Raw genomic sequence first — 13,389 nt, forward strand, 5'->3', positions numbered from 1 at the left:
TTTTGACAGACTTGATTCTGACATAAGATTTTTCATACATAAGATATTTTGACAGACAATATATATTTGTTTTTTTTGACTGACATTGGAAATCAAATCCTAGTTGAAAGTCATTTTTAAAACTCCTGGAAAATACTGCAGCCTAACATCTAACAAGATTTCACTACAGGTCAAAGAACTTTAACTGTTAGCACATTCAAATGTTTCAGACATAAGAAAACAAGTTTGACAGATCTTATGTAGGAAACATATAAGTTAAAACTATTGCTTGAATAAAGTTAAATGAAAGAATCAACATGTGTTTTTTCTTATGCACAGCATGACTTACAGTTTTAACTGGCATATATTGGAACCTACAATGATTTTGAACGTTTTTACAGCGATGTTCCTGACATAAGATTTATTGACAGACACTGAGCTATAAAGCAAGATATTTGAAAGTGAAAAAAAATATATATCACAGATGTTTTTGACTAAAAAAAGTAAGAAATTTGGGAACAGGGATGTTTGAATAACCAGACTACACTAGTAAATACCAGTATACAAGTGTCAACATAAAGCATTGCAACACATAAACATTGTGTAAAAAAATGGGAGTTAATTCTGTCAAAATATTTGCATTTTTTCAACTTGTTTTAATAATTTCTACTTTAAACGGAAACAATCATATCCAAAAATTATTTTTATAATTTCTTCTAACATCATTATTCCTCAAAACATTCACAGATTATCTTTAAAAAAACAGTCATTATTATTTTTATTTATTTATTCATTTTGACAGACATTTCAATTTCTTATATGGAATCTGCCAGTTATCTGTATATTACTGTGGATTCATTTAATTCTGTGGGTACCCATTTTCGTTGATTAAGAATAAAAAATGTATTTTTCGTGAATATTTGATTTCATAGTTTTTTAGAAGTCTGCATACAAGCCTATAGAAAATTTATACTTTGTTGAACTATTGAATTTGTGGTTCACCTGTATAATGAATCCACAGTAGAAAAGTTCAACAGAACAGCTCTCACTAAAGTGTAAAATATCCAAAGATCATCTTACAGATGATAACAATGACCTCTATATTATGTGGCAAGCTGTGAAACACCATTTCAGACTAATGTTTAAATAATAAACCACTAGACCAACAGCCTAATTTTAGTAAACTTAAAGAAAATTATGTCCTTTTTGGGCTACGATTATATAAGATTTCTCCTGTGAGCTTGTCCATCTGCATGATTTGGAAACTGATGCCTATATTGAGCCCAAAGTGTCACAACTTTATCTGTGATCACTTTAAGGGGTGTATGTAATTGTATCTATGTCTCTATATTTTGATATGGTTAGATTACATTTATAATGTCAACTAATTGTGATATATTACTACATAGTATCACAAGTTTAGGCCTATTAGCTATTCATCAGATAATTATGCCTAAGTGGAAGGAAAATCTCTTATTTTGAAGAAGTCTATTACAAAAAATATATTCCTGCCAAGTTTTGGTCCAAGATTTCTTAAAACTCATTCTAAACATTGATGAGATTGCAAATTGATCAAAGAAATAAATGTCTTTTAGGTAGAGGAGGTTTGAAGTGAAATTGTTTGCGTAAAGTTGTCAATGCTTCACAATATTGAATTTTATAACAATTATCTGTCCTTTGCAAGACAGAAAGAATTGACAGCTATCATATACTGTGTTTTTTTACAGGATGGTAGATCACCATTAGCATTTAAAGATAGACAAGAACTTCCACAGATGAAAGATTTACTTCATTATCAGTTGTTACAGGCAAGTCATCTCCATACCAGTTTGTCAAAGAATAAAGGGGTGTGAAATGACATCTCACTTAAAGGATCATATACTTTACAAGTAGAATAACCAGTCATTGTTCTCATTTCTTCATTTTCTTTCAATTTTTTGAAAAATAGCATCAAAGCAATCAGTTCTTACATTCATGATTCTGCAGTTTTTAAGTTTTCTCAAAATCTTCACCAGCACCAAATTTAATGTCTCACTGGCTGTATTTTTAACAAACTATCATCTTTTCATGGTTATAATTGAGTTATGACCAACTTGGTGTGTTTTTAGGTCCTCTGCTTTATTTTCATTTTGATGGCATGTCATCCCAAATTATAAGGTACAGAAACTAGTAAAACAGTAACCTTTCATAATGAAATCTTGATGTTAAAATATAATTTTTTGCAGAATACTAGAAAAGGATGTTATTTTTTACCATATATTTTCTGAAATCATCAGAGAAATGGGATTCTTTCATTGCATTTCTTGAAGTTCAACATTTTTACACTCTTAAAAAGAATTTTTCACCCTGTGTTTTATTGTCCCCAGCGCAACACTTTGCGGGGGAACATAGAAATACTGGGCGTCTGTCTATCCGGTCTTGTTAGTGCTCTCACAGTACAATTCTTGGCAGATTTTTATAAAACTTATATTGTAGGTTTATATCAGCAATGTCTTGGACAAGTTCGAAAATCAGTGCCGATCAATTATTTTAAATAGAGTTGTGCTCCTTGGAAATATTAATTATATGAAAAATTGCATCGTTAGCGCTCTCATGTGTACAATTCTTGCCAGAATTTTATGAAATTTATATCATAGGTTTATATCAGCAATGTCTTTGACACTTTTGAAAATAAGTGCTGATCAAATATTTTTAACAAGTTATGCCCCTTTGAAATATTAGTCATATTAGAAATCACATTGAATTTGCTCTGAAGCATTCATTTCTCTAAGATATTTATCAACAGTTTTACTAGTTATTGCCCTTGATCTTTGGATAGATAAAATATGTGCAATGCGGGGGACATAGGAACTCTGTTCTTTTATTACTTAAACATTCAACAATCTTGTGCTGAAAAAAAAGGTCACATCAAACTTTACGAGTGGAAGAATCTACTATATTTATTAAATTGCTTTTCCAAAGTGTCCTCTTTTTAACCATAATAGATTTCTTTACATATTACATATATGCAGTTGCTACTCAGAGCATAAAAGCTAGGATATGTTGCAGATTATGGTAGTTCAAGCTGGAGAGATTATTAAACTCTATTGAATGTCATTATAAATGATTTATACAATAAACAATTAATCCTTCAAATAAACAATTTACACGACTAAAAATTCATCATAACTGAAATCATGCTCTTGTTTATATTTTTTCATTATATTAGCTTTGCACATATATTTTCATGTAGGAAGAGCTCGACTCATTTCATTTGTAGTCCTTATTAAACTACATTATATTTCTTTTTTTTTCCAGGAATTAGAAACACCAGAGCCAGATCCATGGTCAGTCAGATTACAGATGCCTGTTGTCGGCTACCTCATTGACTGTGCTCATTCACAACACAAGCATTTACCAGTTCACATGGCAGAAAAGCTAGCTGTTAAACTTAACCCAATAGGCCACTCCCACAACAGTAATCATCATCATCATGAAAATCAATCATTATTGGTTGGTAGACAACCTCTCCTGAATACAACCAATCACAGAGAGATGTATTGTAGTGATGGACATAATCAAAATTATACAGAGCAAACAAATGGTTGTATTCTACAAGGGAACTCAAATGATTTAGATTATGAGGTTGATTCAGATGAATCTTTAGAGGATGAAAGAGTTGAAATGAGCTCATCATCTTGCAATATTTTGTAATTGTTTACTTATTTTACAGGGTAGAGTGCAATGAATATGTTTGATTTGTATTATTTTACAGTTTTTTTTATTATTAAATATTGTTGCAAATAAGTAAATCTTTTCCTTTTTAGCTTTGTTGGGGCAACACTTGTGCAGTTTTGTTTTTACTTGGTTGTCTTTTTGAATACCAGAAATATAAATAAAGAGATGTGGACTGTCAATGGGACAGCAACCTATTGACAAAAATAACACAAAAAAACAACAAGGCAACATACAATCTTCAACAATTGACAGGTGTCTATATATAAATCAGTACAGGAAAATGATGAAACTCTAATAATGGTATTATAAATATTTCAAGATTGCTGGCTGTGCATTCCAAGGCCAAGGGTTTAGCCTGCTGTGTGCATTTATCTGATGATTATAAAATAAGGTGTGGTTTGATTGCCAATGGGACAACTACCAAACAGAGCACATTTAATCACTATACTTTATCTTATATTATTGTCCGTTTTTCAACTGGCTGTAATAAATGCTCACAAAAATTTCTGAATGTAAAGTAGTTGAGTTGATGTATATACTAGAAACTTAAGATGCAGTAGTCCCCCTAGTTGCACTGTGAGAGTGGTCTTATGAGGTGATGCTTTTTTAGGATTTAAGTTTTTGGTGGATTTTGGAACCACTTGGTATAACTCTGAGCTTGAGTAGATAAAGACTGCAGATAGTGAGAAATGAAAGAATTTTCAGTTCTCCAGAAACCTGCAGATAATACTTCCTCTAAAGAAGCATTATTAAAAAGGGCCCAGGAGGTAGAAATAGCTCTAACATCATGGACTTTAACATGCATACTATTCAGAAGTTCTTCATTAGAAGAATTGTAAGCTAATTGAATAGTTTTACAGATCCAAGTTGAAATGGTTTTAGCAGACAAATCTTGTTTTCCTTTGTAAATAGGAATAAATAACCTAAAATTTGAGGAGGTGCGGAGACTCCGTGTTCTCTGAAGATATAAAAGTAAGACTCGGTTAGGACAGAGTACTTTAGAACTTGAATCATCAGGAAGGGCTGGAATCACTAACGGTTCTGAACCTCTGCTCGGAATTTGATTTTTGGCTAAAAAAGCTGGATCCGTTAATAGAGTAACAGATGATTTATCCCTATTAAAACGAAGGCAGTAATCAGCAGTGGAAAACGCATGAATTTCACTTCTTCTTCTACCAGAGGCCAAGGCAAGAAGAAAACAACACTTATACGATAAAAACTTGATTTCAACCTTTTCAGCAGGTTCAAAAGGATGGGTATTTAAAGCTGATAAAACTACACTCAAATATCAAGACGGGATTAAAACTCTCTGTCTAGAGCATTCAAGAGTGAAATTCTTAACTAAAAGAGAAATGAATTCATTATTACCAAAGTCTGGACCTCCAGACAGTTGAATCGTCCTAGAAATAGCTGATCTATAGCCTTTAACTGTAGAGGGAGATAATCCTTTCTCTTCAAAAAGGTGGATCAGTAAGTCTGCTAGTTGCTGTACAGAAATTTGGAAAGGATCAATTTCCTTCTCACTACACCAACTACTGAAGATAGTCCACTTGGCATCATAGACGATGTTAGTGGAATCTCTAACTGCTCGGGAGAGATGTCTGGCTGCGCATTCAGAAAAACCTCTCTCCTTGAAGCTATCCCTGAGAGAAGCCACGCGAACAGATGTAGCTTCTCTGGATTGGGATGAAGAAGCTTGCCCTTGAACTGGGACAGAAGGTTATGTCGTACTGGTAGAACCAGCGGACGAGCACAAGACAGATGAAGAAGATCTGGAAACCAGGCTTGTTTGGGCCAAGCTGGAGCAATAAGAATGATCAACCCTTGCTCTGCTGAGATCTTCCGAAGAACTTCTGACAGAAATCTGAACGGAGGGAAGGCGTAAGCGAACATTCCGTCCCAAGGAACACTCATGCAGTCTACTGCGTAAGCTTTCGGATCTGGTACAGGAGACATGAACACTTGAACTTTGTAATTGAGGCTTGTTGCAAACAGGTCTACATGAGGAGACCCCCACTGAAGTGTTATTGCTACCTGTTACCTGTTACCTAGTCTTTATCTTCCTCCTCTAGCAGGAGCTTCGCTTCTACAGCGTACTTCTTTATATAACCCTTACACACGGGGCACTCATAAAGTTGGTTATAGTATATGTTCATAAACGTAATTTTGCCTGAAATACTGATTGGAGAAGTTCCCACTCTGTATTGACTGGGGAAAGTGTCCTGGACAGAGCATCTGCTAACACATTGAGTTCCCCTGGGACATGACGAACTACAACCTGTAGATGAAGGTGATTGCAAAGAAGGAGGATTTCTCTTGCTAAAAGGAACAGCTCGTAACAATGAGTTCCCCCTTGGTTTCGCAAATAAGCCACCACAGTGGTGTTGTCCGATGCTAGAACATGAGATTTGTTCTGCAGTAGGGACTGAAAATGAGACAGTGCAAGAAGAACTGCCTTCATTTCTAGTATGTTGATGTGTTCCTTCAAAAGATCTGGAGACCACACTCCTGAAACTGAAAGACCTTCCAGATAAGCTCCCCAACCGAGGTTGGAAGCATCTGTGAACAAAGTCTGATTTGGAACTGGAGAGGACAGAAGTTGGCCTCTCAAAACGTTTGCTTGAGAAGTCCACCAAACCAAATGAGGATACAGTTCCTGATGAATGATTGGAACTTGAAATTCCCAATCATGTGAAGCTGGGAGCCAATGTTGATGTAGATAAAATTGAAGAGGTCGAATGTGAAGGCGACCAAGTGGAACAACATCCGCTAGTGAATTCAAGAGACCTAGCAGTTGTGAAAACTGGCGAGCAGTAACTGTTTTTTGAGATAGAAACAGATGAATTTTTGAACTAATATTCTGAAACTTTTCCTGAGGAGGTCGAACTATGCACTGATGAGTAAGGTAATGTTCGCCTAGGAAAATAAAGTCCTGAGACGGAATAAGGTCTGACTTTTTCCAAGAGATGAGAAACCCCAGAGAGAGAAGCAATCTGATGACTACATCGGTATTGAGATAGAGTTTCTCGGGAGAAAGTTCCTTGATCAGTGAGTCGTCCAGGTAAGAATTAATCTGAATACCTGTGAATGAAGGTGAGCTATGGCTACCTGAATGAGTTTGGTAAAGGCTAGTGGTGCAGCTCTGAATTGGTAAACCCTTTTGTTCCAAACAAACGGAAGGAATTTGCGGTATGAATGGCAAACTGGAACATGAAAATAAGCGTCCGTCAGATCCAGGGATGTTGTCCACATACCTGGAAGAATAGAAGCTCTGATTAAACGATTGGTCTCCATTTTGAAATGGGAAATAATCATGTAAGAATTGAGGATAGACAAATCGATGACTGGTCTCATTCCTCATGTCTTCTTTGAAACAAGGAAGAGACGAGAATAGAAACCTGGATCTATTAAAGATACAGGGACTTCCTCCACTGCCCTCTTTGTCAAAAGAGTCTCTACTTCTGTTGACAGAAGAAGAAACTTCTGTGGATCTTGAGTATTGGACAGTGGGATAGGAACAGAAGAAAGAGGAGGTTGTTCTTTGAATTGAGAGGCTTGTATAGGGTATTTTGGGATATGGGATATTTGCCATTTTAATTTTAGGGATATGGGATATTTGTCCTAAAAATAAATGGGATATTGGATATTGATGCATTTTTAGGGATATTGAATTTTGAAAATGAATAAAAAAATGTGGAATATAAAAGTTATGTACAGAAATATTTACATCTCACTTGATAAAATTGCCAAAAATAATTTACTAGAAAAAGGTCATTTAAGTGCTTTGTTGATTTTCATTGAGTTTTGTTATTATTAAACACCCATGCAACCACGCATCCCATATTGCATGATAGGACCCAACACTATTGATCACTATTTTAGTGTTTCGGCGGTTAAAGCTTGGGATAAGAGGCTCTGGCTTGGGATGGTCATTTTAGATGCATTATTTTAATATAATCAAATATGAAAATTATTCATGTATATACTGATATATTTATATTTTAATTTCTTCATCAATAGATCTAGTTATTTTGACAGATCTGCCATCATCAGGGGTCTAACTGATAATTTTATGTTAAAGTCTTTAACTTTGATCTACTAAGCATATCTCCAACACTTTTATATTTGCTATACGCAACTATTGGTGCAGCATTGAATATTTGTACACAATCTTCGTCAAACTGTAATAAATGCCAGTGTTTCATGATTCGTTTCTTTTTTTTTACCTCGTCCATCCGTCAGTCCGTCAATCCGTCCCATGAATATTTTTCGTCGCATCTTTCTCAGGAACTACATCATAACGATTTCTGAAATTTGGTTTCAGGGTTTATATAAGTAAGCTATACCGTGTGATGCGTTTTCAGATTCATCACTCAACAACTTCCTGTTTACATAAATATTTGGGCGGGGGTATCATCAGTGAGCAGTAGCTCGCAGTTTCACTTGTTTGTTATGGTCACTTGTGATTCTAATTTGCCGTATTGCTTCATTTTTAATAAATCCTCGGAATACATGCTGTGATTGACAGCTATTTCTATGCAGATAGAGATAAGAATTTGTTTCTTTAAAATGTATTTCAACGTCAAGAATGCCATGTGTTGTAAATCTTTAAACTTTAATTACATCAACATCCAAGAACGACATTTTGTCGTTTGAGATTTCATTATGGACTTCAATAAGGGGTTATAATTATTTGCTAGACGAAAAAATTCTGTAATTTCATCAGATATTCCATCATATATTATGAATCCATCGTCCCTATATTTTTAACCTATAATATGAAATTAAACAGACCTAGAAAAATCCTATTGCACAAGTTTGCTATCTATTTATATCTATATTTATGTTTATAAATCGCTTATATAACCGTCGGCAGTCTTCGGAGGTCAACTCGATAGTTAATTAGATGGCGTCTAGACTAAAATACACACGAAACGATGAAACATATTATTGAGCCCATGCCTTGTCATTTTTTTTTATTTTAGACTTTTTATAATTTGGATATACGTTTTAGTATATTATAAATCAATATGAGAATTTGAGTCAAATCGGTGAACATGAATTTGACAGCCAAGGCCCCTTTAAATGAATCTAATTGGCAGTAATGTTGAGTATTTAGTTGTCTTGTGACTTCTGTTATGTAGTCTAGTCTGTCTGAAAAAACACAATTTGATTTTTTATCTGCCTTTTTTATTACTATTGTTTCATCATTTTTCAAATTGCGTAGTGCTATTCTTTCGTCCTTAGTAAGATTGTTTTTTTTTACATTTTTTTCTATAGGTAGAAAAGATAATTCAAGCTTTGTTAAATCGATATAATTGTCCAATGTATGGCACGTAGAAGCAGGTTTATTTCCTGTATTGCTACGAAATGGATGAAGGTCATTTTTTTCTTCATGACTGAACATATATCGACATCGCAGTTGTCTAGCAAATTCATTGTAGTCTTTTAGTATAGACATTTTTGCATTTTTGCTTGATGGCGTTGGTATAAATGTCAAGCCTTTCGCCAATAGAATATATTCCTGATTTGATAATTTGCGTTTTAATAGATTAACTACTAGTACATGCTTTTTTGCATGTGCAGCTCTTTGCTGCATATTATATTCATTCCGTTCTTTTTTATTGTAGAATCAGATTTTTTGCTTTTTAGCATTTCTATTAAAACGACGTGCCATCTTTGAGTTCACATTGGGTGATTCTCTTAGCTACGTGCCTTTGTTGAGCTCACATTTGGTGGCTCACGCTTATCGCTACAGTAACTTTTTATTTATCCACTGACGTTACAAATGCTTAATTATATATTGGTTATTCCAGAGACATGTAGATTAAAATTTAAAGGTCTCTGCTTAATTCTGAATGATTAACTTTTCTCTGTGAAAAAACCCACATCCTTGACATCCTTACTACAACGCATACAACATGTATTTACGAATGTTGCATACAAAAATGGGTTTGGGAATGAATTAATGATTTAATGGGATATTTCAAAATAGTTTTAGGGATAGGGATATTGGTATATTAGGGGTGAATATTATAGGGATATGGGATATTGGGACAAAAACTTAATGGGATATGGGATATGGATACCCCCCTAAACAAGCCTCAATCGAAGATTCAATCCCCCTCGAATTACTGACAGAACCCAACAAACTGAGGTAATACTTGGCCTTTATTTTAGAAAATGAGTTAACCTCCCCCTACTGGCAATTGAGAAAGAGGAGTTTTGTAGTACATCTCTGGATTGGGTTCTGACAGTAACGTACGAGGGGGGAACTTCCTAGGAAGAGGGATTGGCCCTCTTGCCACCTCTCTTAAAACTGTTAGGTTTAGACTTAGGGAATTAAAACTTCTTAGGTTTATTACCTCCATCATTAGTCATTTTCCTCCTCTTCTCTTGAGAATTATAAGATGAGCCTCCAGCGGAGGAATATCTACCTCGTTTAGAATTATTTCCAGAAAGAGATACATTCACCTTCACTGGAGCTGGGGTTTGATTGAGATGCTTCTGTACCTCATTAAGTGGCAACCCGAAAATCTTATCATCTAAAGGAGACTTAATTAAAGCATCCTTAAGATTATCCGAAACCTTTACTTTATCCAAAATTTCAGCTCTTTTGGATAAAGTGCAGTTGGCTATAGAACCCATAGTCAACAACTGAGAGGCACCCAAAGCCTTGTCCACCTGTAATAGAAAAGGCTTGACCTCTGGTGGAAGAGAAGAGTCATTAAGTACTGGAGCAACTGCAGTTAAAAAGTGTTCAGCAGTACCTAAAACATGAGAGGCATTCCTGAGAAGGTTCTCTGTTTTGGACCAAACAGACTGAGAAAGACGCAGTCCATCGGCAGGTTTAGAAGCAATCGAAGATGAAAAAACCTTGTCACATTTAGGTACCAATTTACCCAAGGTAGAATCAAAGATACCATGATCTTTAGAACGGAACTGCTCAGTAAATGAGGCAAGCCCAAAACCACTCACTTGAGAAAATTGGGACTCATTAGCCACAATCCCATCATTGATGATCTGCAGAGAAGTAGACATATGGTTGGATTGTGGAAAACTAGTATGTGACTTAGCGTTGTCTATAGACAGACCACATGAAGCCTCGAAAGTAGAGGTAAGTCTCTTGGGTCTGGGAGGAGACTGAAATGGTACCTTGTTGACGTCTCTCATAATGGTATAAACCGAATCTTTAAGATCCTTCAAAGTAGAAGGAGTATCTTCAGCCTCAGGATCCTTACTGGAATTGGTAGAAGAATGACCAATTACAGAAGAAGAGATAGACACAGGAACAAAAGGTTGAGAAACATTCTGAGAGACCTGAGCTGGATTATCACCTTCTTCATCAGAAGTAAAACCTTCTTCCTGACTGCCTGGGGCCACCGAAAAGCGTTTTTCCTCATCACTGTCCTCCGGGTCACTTCCAATATTATGATCTGGAAGGAGTGAAATCACTGGAGAATTTGACTTATTGGCAATGTTCTCTAGCGTACCCAGGCGGTTGGAGAAAGACGTCAATTCAGAAGAAATAGACTGATTAAAGTCGTCCAGAATACTCTTGAACCCATCTAAAGAGGGGCCAGAGTCAGTAACCTGATTAAACTGATGCCTAACAGAAGAGGTAGGCAGAGCAGCAGGTACAGATACACTACTACAACTACTAGATGACACTGCTAAAGGAGGAGCAGGAACTGACAGATTAGATGTAGTACTCTGAGGAACAATAACTGGTGTGGTAATTGATCCACAATAAAGCCAGAAACCTGGGAAAGGCTGACCAGGAACCTAACTAGGAAAAACCTGATTAGGAAACCCTTGACCATGAAACCCCTGACCAGGAAAGCCTGAATAAGGATAACCCTGAGACCAAGGAGGTCTAGACCAAGACATGGCGTTACTAGCCGAAGCAGGTAAAGTGAAGCCACAGTATGACGCTGGTGCTCTACAGCCAGGTAAGTTTAGACCCATAGAAATACCAGGGTAGGATGAAATAGACCCAGTGGTGTCAACTGGCCTAGAAAATGTGTGCGTAACAGTGGCAATGGTAGGGACACCTCCATGATAACCGACAGAACCTGTATTGAGGGTCTGTTGACCGGTCTTAGTAGTCACCGAAGTAAAACGTCGGTTAGTTGACTACTAATAGGAGGGGTTCCCTGCCTTATTGTTGTTATGGTAACAGTAAAGGGTAACGAACCGTCTAAAAAACATCATTACCTGTAATGGCCTCGAAAGGACTGGAAGCATTAAACTCCATAATTAAATAAGTATGAAGTTAAATACTTATAAAATATAATATTATAACAACAATAATTAATAAACAATGGTATGGGGATACCTACAATATTCACTATCGAAAAAAACAAAAAACTTAAAAGTCTCTGTAACACGTGTGTCTCGATGCGCAGGCGGAAATTAAATGGATGATATAAAGGCATGGTTATACGGGCACTGCTTGGTCATCCCTCTTCTCATTGGATGATATTTTTATTTGGGGTTTCCCGCCTGTCAGACTTGCGCAGATGGATGTACTCAGAATTTATGATGGTAACGTATTTATTGACATAAAATCTAGTAATTAATAAGTATTTCATCAAAAATTTAATTCTAGGCAAAGTTAAAAAATGAGTTAATTCTCTTTGAACAGAAATCTAGTAATTAATCAGTATTTCATTAAAAATTTAATTCTAGGGAAAGGGCTAGCTTTAACTGAACAAGGAGAAAAGCTAAAATTGTGAAAATCGAACTTGACCTGTTACTTGTCATGATAAAACAATACACCAAATATCAAATCAATATCTTCAAGCATGAAGAAATAAATGTGGATAGTGTCCACATGTGGACACAGATGATGCCCCCGCTTGCATATCATATAGTTATAAAGGGACATAGCTGAAGAACGGTCAAGTGATGCTACCCAAATTTGAACTTGATCTGAGTTTTGTGGTATTAAGCATTGTGTGTAAGTCTCATAACATTTGGTTAAAATTCAGCAATTTTTCTTTTTGTAAACACGCATAACTCTAGAACGGTTGTGTTTAAGTTTTTTAACATTTGGTTGAGACAAACTAAAGTTAGAGAACGGAAACGAAAAATTCAGCAATTTTTATGTTTATAAAGGGACATAACTCAAGAATGGTAAAAGTGTCGCCACCAAATTTCATACTTAATCTGTATTATATGTAGTAATAAGCATTGTGTATAAGTTTCATAACATTTGGTTGAGGCAAACTAAAGTCAGAAAACAGACACAAAAAATTTGTACTTGATCTTAGTTTTGTGGTAATGAATATTGTGTATAGGTTTCATAATGTTTGGTTGGGGCAAACTTAAGTTTCAGAATGGAAACTAAAAATTTTGCAATCTTTCGATTTATAAAGGGACATCAATTATGGTTAAAGTGACATTACCCAAATTCAACTTGATCTGTGTTTTATCAGTGGAAGTCCAAATTAAACATTGCATTGTATAAAGCATTGATTGTAGTTGATTCAACTATAATAATGGACAAAGGAAGATAACTCCAATTCTAAAAATTACTTGATATTAAGAAGAAAATAAAAATTTTGCAATTATTCCATTATAAAGGGGCATAACTCTAGAACGGTTAAAGTGATGCCACCAAAATTCAAACTTGATCTGTGTTTTGTGGTGATAAGCATTGTGTTTAAGTTCATAACATTTGGTTGAGGC

At 35.4% G+C, this 13,389-nt stretch overlaps 1 protein-coding gene and 1 long non-coding RNA gene across 2 annotated transcripts in view; both read left to right on the forward strand.

Moving 5' to 3' along the window:
* LOC127701146 (uncharacterized) overlaps positions 1-3,770 on the forward strand; it is a 40,157-nt gene extending 36,387 nt beyond the window's left edge. The window contains exons 18-19 of the mRNA XM_052204957.1: positions 1,707-1,787; positions 3,277-3,770. Coding sequence (XP_052060917.1) covers positions 1,707-1,787; positions 3,277-3,672 — 477 coding nt within the window. The 3' untranslated portion in view covers positions 3,673-3,770. The remainder of the gene's footprint in view (positions 1-1,706; positions 1,788-3,276) is intronic.
* The window catches only part of LOC127701207 (uncharacterized), a 91,589-nt gene that overhangs the window by 62,368 nt on the left and 15,832 nt on the right, over positions 1-13,389 (forward strand). The gene's annotated exons all lie outside the window — the stretch shown is intronic.

Source organism: Mytilus californianus, unplaced genomic scaffold (assembly GCF_021869535.1).
Source record: "Mytilus californianus isolate M0D057914Y unplaced genomic scaffold, xbMytCali1.0.p SCAF_5, whole genome shotgun sequence".
NCBI classification, from domain to species: Eukaryota; Metazoa; Mollusca; class Bivalvia; order Mytilida; family Mytilidae; genus Mytilus; species Mytilus californianus.